This window comes from Olea europaea, unplaced genomic scaffold, assembly GCF_002742605.1.
Source record: "Olea europaea var. sylvestris unplaced genomic scaffold, O_europaea_v1 scaffold1970, whole genome shotgun sequence".
Taxonomy (NCBI): Eukaryota; Viridiplantae; Streptophyta; class Magnoliopsida; order Lamiales; family Oleaceae; genus Olea; species Olea europaea.
The window spans coordinates 39,493-46,703 of record NW_019237553.1 but is presented as its reverse complement, the minus strand read 5'-3'; the positions used below and the strand labels follow the sequence as shown (position 1 = coordinate 46,703).

The 7,211-nt window shown below is 41.2% G+C and overlaps 1 protein-coding gene across 1 annotated transcript in view; it reads left to right on the top strand.

The window, feature by feature from the left end:
- LOC111379305 (protein GIGANTEA-like) overlaps window positions 1–7,211 on the top strand; it is a 23,567-nt gene that overhangs the window by 9,143 nt on the left and 7,213 nt on the right. The window contains exon 6 of the mRNA XM_023002664.1: window positions 199–419. Within this exon, the coding sequence (XP_022858432.1) occupies window positions 199–419 (221 nt within the window). The remainder of the gene's footprint in view (window positions 1–198; window positions 420–7,211) is intronic.

The following is a 7,211-nucleotide window of genomic DNA, read 5'->3' as shown; positions in this document are numbered from 1 at the left end:
CTAGAAGCTTAAGCATAAAGATGGGGGAGTTACCATCTAAGACAGACAAAATACCTAGATTCAGGTCTTGCCATTATCCATATATGAAAATTGTGTGTGTCAAACCATTGATGAAAAATGAATTCATTCTACACGTGAGAGGGGTGCATTGAATACAAGATTGAAATGAGGCCCCTATCTAACTGCTTAGGCTTTTAGATAAGGTGGTTAACAACATTTTAGAAGCATCACTGGCTCAACACCATGTTAATCTATTGCTTTTACTCAGGTATTACTCGATTGCTAGTCCAAGTGCCACTCAAAGGCTGCTCCTTGGACTTCTAGAAGCTCCACCATCCTGGGCTCCTGATGCACTTGATGCTGCTGTACAACTTGTGGAACTCCTTCGCGCAGCAGAAGATTATGCCTCAGGAACAAGGGTAAGTTGTATCCTTTTTCAATTTTTTTTTTTTTAATGAGACTAAAAGGTTTTCTGTAACAAGAGTAGTTAGCTGTATTGAGAAGATTTGAGAATATAAACTTAAGGCCTTCCCCATGAATGATTATGCATAGAGCTATATAACTAGTTCAGTGTGGTTATGCTTTTAAAAGGTCTACACCTTTTTATCTACCTGCAGGAACTTTTGATCTGACGAAATGTGCATACTACATTCTTTTGGTTCAAAATTGTTTCTCTGTGTGTGTATATGCACACAATTTTAATTGATCATTGATTAAACGTATAATCACTTTGGTTCTCTGGCGAGCGGCTGTGCCACTCATCCGTTCAATTAATTAATTATTATTATTTTTGGTTTCTTTCAGATCCTTGTTGGTGCAAGTTGTTTTGCATTATATTCTCTTGGTTCTTTTTGTTTTTGACCTTTTTTCTCCCCTAGTATTTGTTTTAGTCAAATCTCGTGGTGGCGGATGACTTCCTCTTATTCTCTTTATTAACTAGTTCCTCGATTGGCCTGCAGCGTTCTAATGTAGGAGTTTTTCTGTTTATTGGTCACTTTGGAGTCGTCTAGCATTGGTTATTTTCTGATTGTGACTTTTGGATGTTTTGAATTGGTGGTTTTGCCATCAAATCATCGTGCTATCTTAGTGGTTTCTGTAAAGGGCTCTGTCCTCTTTCAACCTTTGCTTGTGATTGTGCCACCTTTTGCTCTGATTGCTGGGTTTTAGCCGTTCAGATGTGCTGCTGCTGGCAACTTTTGCTAGTTACCCTGGATGTTATATGTTTGATTTTTGCAGGGTCTTTTGGATTGATTTTGTTTTAAGTTAGCAATTACTGGTTCTGGTCTTTCAATTTGTTCTTTGGCCACTTTGATTGATTTGGTTTTAAATCCTGTTTGGGACTTTTGATTTAGTGACAGAGAGCTTTACTGTTGGTGGCATTTAAGCCTTAATTGTTTGCTTTGCGGTTTGATGGTATTGCCTACACTGGCTACTGCTAAAGTGAAGATCCAGTCCTATGGTTGGAATTACAGTTTGTGGTCAAATGATCTTTGTTCAAGGTTCTGCTAATTGTCACTGGCCAATGAAAAAATCAAGACAGTTTTGTAGGGCTCCCGATTCATCTCCTTTCTTCCAGTGAAGTCTTTTATAGAAACATATGGCTTCAGTTATTTATTTCACATCAGTTACGCAATGTATGATGGCAGAATGGATTTTTATAGTGGTTCGTGGTTATGGAAGATTAGTTAAATAGTGCTTGCTTAGGGATTTGGTTTAAGTGCCCTTTTGGCAGCTTTTTACTTGTGCTTGTACAGCTACTTGAGGAAGTCTTGGACCAGCTTCCTTTGAAAGCTACTAACTAGGTAAAACAATTTAAGAAAATTATCCAAAGAGGTCCAGAAGAGCTTCTTAGTCTCAAAAGTAGCTTTTAACTTTTCAAAAACCCGACTAAATGGGCCTTGAATCCTAAGTATTCTACTGGTCAGATTTTATATTGTATGGGAAGGAGGGTGCCGAAGATAAAAAGAATAAAGGAAAAATTAGTGCCATAAGATAATACAGGTGATAGAAAATTAGTAATTTTAGTGATCGTGGGCTTAAGTTGATAATTGCTTTTCTGAGGTTGTAGCTGGACTAAACTTTGAAGTGAAGAAAACTGTTTAACGGCTTGGTCAATTTGGTGTGGCTGGTGATTGTGTGCCTGAAGATATTGAATTTTAGTCTCGCATTTGTGTTAATCGATTTTTGGACCTTAAATTGCTGACATGAAATATATGGATTTGGGTCTCAGATTAGTAACTTCTGGGCCATTGTTTGCTGAGACTGTCTTAGTTTATGTGTGTTTTGAAACTTGTTTGGTTTCGCCTCTACATATTGTTGATTTGGAAATTGGCATTTGCTTCCTGATAATTTGAAGTTGGCATTTGGGTATAGTTAATATGGATTTGGTATTTAGAATTTGCATTCAATTGATTTGGTTGTTCAGTTATGCTTGAATTGGTGTTATGGATCCTACAATGATGAAGAATATGGATTTGTTTTTAGCAACCTTCGTGTTATTATGCTTGTAATGATAATGAGGATTTAGGCTTATGGACTAGTAACTTTGTCACGCCGCACGCGTTTTCTATAACATGATGTATATTGCAAGTGTATGGTGTCAAGTTTTGTAATATAATAATGGAGCTAGAGTGTCGAATCCACAGGGATAGTAATTTAATTTTATATTAAGTACTATAATAGAATAACTCTTATTTTTATCTAGAAAATTGAATTATAAGATCAATGGTTTTAAACTAATCTAATGATGAATATGGTTACGAATTCAAGGATGGATACTCTTCCCGCAACATCCAAACTAACCTAGCCACCATCAATTCCAGCTGGCCTGGGCATCAATGGTGGACCCTCGATTGGAAACCCCACAGGCCTCATGCCACAAAACCCTAGCCTCTCCTACTTGTAGGCGGTGGCTCACCCTTGCAACCCTAGCGTCGACGCTCGGAACTACAGAATTGACAACGATGTGCCGACGATCGGTACGGGAGCCCAAGGTGACACCATCCACGTCAACAGCTAGATTATCCCAGATCGACCGGATGAGTAGACAATCGAGCATCCACCGTCCACCTATTCTTTGACGGCTTTTCGGCCACACGTGCCTGCTCGGTCGGTCATGCTGGTCTTTTTGACATCGGCCAGGCAGTGGCCTGGGATGCGCCGATCTAGCCATGTGTGTGTCAGTGCGTGGAAATCATGCGCCACTGTCGTTGAGGCTATAGATTCCTGCTGCTACAACTTGAACATCCCAACATCTGATTTTATTGTCTGATGCATCGTTTGCACAAGAGCAAGGGAATTAGTATCATTCAAATGGTGTGGTGGTTAATTCTTGATTTAGAATTGAGGCAAAAGAGTTCTTAGTGTCTGTCTACGAATCAGGCATTGTTAAGATATCGGAATGGGGAGTGGAGATTTCAAATGCTATTTGTATGGGGAGATTTGGAGCCGTTTGAATGGTAAATATGGTGGAAAAGGTGAGGTTAGCTAGAAGGTTGAAGGATTTCGTTACAAAGTTCAATGAGTCCTCTCGAGCTTTCTTGGCACAACACTATGCAAATAGTCGTGGTAGGTATATGATTATAGCACAATATTGGGGAGAGACGTCGGAGAGCGGTGGTGATGGTGCCGGAAGGGGCGAATGGAGAGGGTTGGGCCTCGATTTTGCGTGTGTTTTAGGTAGTTATCAATTCTTTTGTTGTCGGAGACAAGGTTAAGGATCGAACAGTCGAAGAAGGGAACCAACAAGGGATGACTTATGTCGGAGTTACGGCAAATGTACAAGCCTCACGGAACGCCGATAAGCGGGTATTGTTGCATATGGAAAGGGCGGTTAAGGAGAGGAGTAATCCACGCGAGCAAATCTTAGGACCTGATAAGGACGGACAAATAAAGGTGCATGGGTCAGGAAATAGCTACCGAAGCATAATTGATAGTCCCTTGAATAGCGCTGAAATGATGACCCACATCCTATCACTGAAAGTAGAACTCGATGAATTAATCAAGTTGATGGATAATGGGTATATAGTGGGTTCCAGGAAGACCTATCATAAGTGTGGGGGTGGGCTTGGATGAGTTGACATCGAACTGGACCCACAATAAAGAGTTGCCAGTTGAGCCAAGCGGCGAATCTCTGAGGTGGACTAAAATAGTGGAGGTGGAACCTTGGGCCGAGGAAGGGGAGATGAATAAGTTAACTCTGGAGTTAGCGGTATTGGATGCAACTAAAGACAAGTGTTCTATGACCATAGGTGCGTTGAACACAAGGCTGGTAGAGGGATTGAGGTCGGCAAAGGAGCAAGAGATCGGAGTTGTATTGGCAGAAAGCCCAGCTACAGGAGTTGAGGAACAGCAAGGGGCGACAGGATCAGCAACTATGGTTGTGAACACTTGGGGAATGATAAAGAGAGGGACTTGGGGAATGATAAAGCTTTGGTGGTATGGGTTGATGGTGTTGAAAAGGAAGATATGGATAGCGATGTAGTACTCGTGGAGGATGACCCTCTCCATGCCGAGGAGATAGTGGAAGTTAGTGCAGTTGACATTAGTCCACCTCCATCTAGCTGGGTTATCCAAAAAATTCTGGATTTCAGCAAGATGATGGGTGTCTCCTGTGAAGGATATGAAACTAGGCTAATGAAATTATTTGAGGAATTAGGATGGGGAGACGATCGATCATTTGTTCATTCATTGTGATGGTGTATGTTGGATTTGGAACAATATACTAAGTTCACAATCTATGGATTGGGTGATGCCTCGTCGTATTGAGGACGTGATACGGGCATGGCGTAGGAAACTTCGTGATAAGGATAGCAAACTAGCATGACACCTTATCCCGGGCTGCATTGTATGGTGCGTGTAGAGAGAAAGGAACAACCGTTGTTTCGAAGACCAAACAAAGACAAGAGAGCAGATAAGATAAACATTTTACTTTACCTTGTATTCTTGGTTTAATGCTGTGGTTAGAAATCCTGTAGATGGGTTGCCTAATTTCATGTTTTTCCTTAATGGCTTAAAGTGATTGTACACCTTTCGTGTATCATCTTTTAAGTAATAAAATTATTTGATTACCTATAAAAAAAAATTATTTGAGGAATTGGAGGCTAGTAGGGGACAAGGGATGGGCACGCCAGGTGGAAAGACAAGAAGAAAAGGTGATCGTGAACTCAAGCTGCTCGAATGCTTAGTCAATTATGATGTTAAGGGCAGCGATTCAAGGAGAGGTTTGATGGGGAGGGATGGCAGAGTGTTAAGATGATACCAAAAATAATCAGCTGGAATGTGAGGGGGCTGAACGAAGTTGGAAAAAGATTAGGTATTTGAAATCTATTAAGGGGTTGGAGTGCTAACCTTGTATGCTTTCAAGAAACAAAGTTGAAGGTTGTTTCAAGGGCTATTGTGAGCAGTCTATGGGGGGGGGGGACAGCATGTCGATATCAATATGTCAGGTCATCAGGGGCTTTAGGAGGTTTGTTAGTCATGTAGGATACGAGGATTTTTAATATGGAAGAGGTCAGTGAGGGGTTATTTTCTCTCTCTCTTTTGTTCAGAAATATTGGCGATAGTTTTCGTTGGATGTTTATTAGAGTTTATGGGCCTAATACTGATGAGAGTAGATGTGGTTTGTGAGATGAGTTCGCTGGTATGATGTCTTGTTGGGACCTTCCTACGCGTATTGGCGGAGATTTCAATGTGGTTCGATTTCCTACTAAGAGGTCTAGTGGTGGGAGATTAACAGGAGCAATGGAGGATTTCTCAGATTTTATTAGGGATAATACGCTGGTAGACATGCCTTTAATTGGAGGAGGCTTTACTTGGTCATCTAACCGGGATCAACCTGTCTCATCTCGATTAGATCGATTTCTGATTAGTGGGGAGTGGGAGGCCAAATATCCAAAGGTCACTCAGCGGAGATTGGGGAGGGTGTATTCTGATCATTTTCCTATTTTGTTATCGGGAAATGTGAGGTATAGTGGAAGAATGTCTTTTAGATTTGAGAAGATGTGGCTTAAAGTAGATGGCTTTAGGGAGCGAGTACAGGATTGGTGGGCATCTTATGAATTCGGGGGGTCTCCCAGTTATGTGTTGCACCAGAAATTAAAAGCCTTGAAGAGGTGGAATGAAGAGGTGGTGGGTGATGTTAATTGGCGTAAAAATCAATGTGTTCTAGAAATAGAAGAACTGGATAGGCGAGAGGAGGGTCGAGGATTGGATGGGGAGGAGAAGGAGAGACGTGGAATGTTGAGGGGAGAGTTGGAGAGACTGGTGGAGATGGAGGAGATTGCCTAGCGCCAAAAATCCAGGGTTGCATGGTTGAAAGAGGGGGACAAATGCACTAAATTTTTCCACAGGGTCGCCAATTTGAACAGGCGCAAAAACTCTTATCACTGTGTTGGAGGTTGATGAGATTACTTATGAGGATTCGCAGGATATTGGAAATCAGATGGTGAGATTCTATCAAAATCTATATCGGGAACAGTTTGATTGGTGACCAAAGGTAGATGGACTGGATTTTTCTACTATAACGGAGGAGGATGCTAGTTGGTTAGAGAGATCGTTTGCAGAAGATGAAATCAAGGACGTGGTTTTCAGTATGAATGATGATAAGGCACCTGGACCAGATGACTTCTCGTTCGCATTTTATAAAACTTGTTGGGAGGTGTTGGGATCGGACATCATAGATGTTCTTACTTATTTTTTTGAGTACGACAGGTTCGTGAGAAGTTTCAATGCTACATTTATTGTGTTGATTCCAAAAAAATCAGGAGTAGTTGACATTAAGGATTTCTGCCCTATTAGCTTAGTTAGTGGGGTATATAAGATTATCGCGAAGATCTTGGCGAATAGATTGAAGGAGGTGCTGGGGAAAGTGGTAACTAAGAGTCAGAATGCTTTTGTGAAAAGACGACAAATTTTGGATTCTGTGCTTATAGCGAATGAATGCGTTGACTCTAGATTGCGTTTGGGGGTGCCAGGAATGTTATGTAAACTCGATATTCAGAAGGCTTATGATAATGTGAACTGGGGGTTCCTTTTGTAAATGCTCAGGCGACGTGGTTTTGGGGAAAAGTGGTGTAAGTGAATTCAATTCTGTATCTCTACTGTTTCATTCTCAGTTTTGGTCAACGGCAACCCGGAAAGTTATTTTCGAAGCAGTAGAGGTTTGAGGTAAGGGGATCCTTTATCTTCATTGCTATTTGTGATCGTTATGG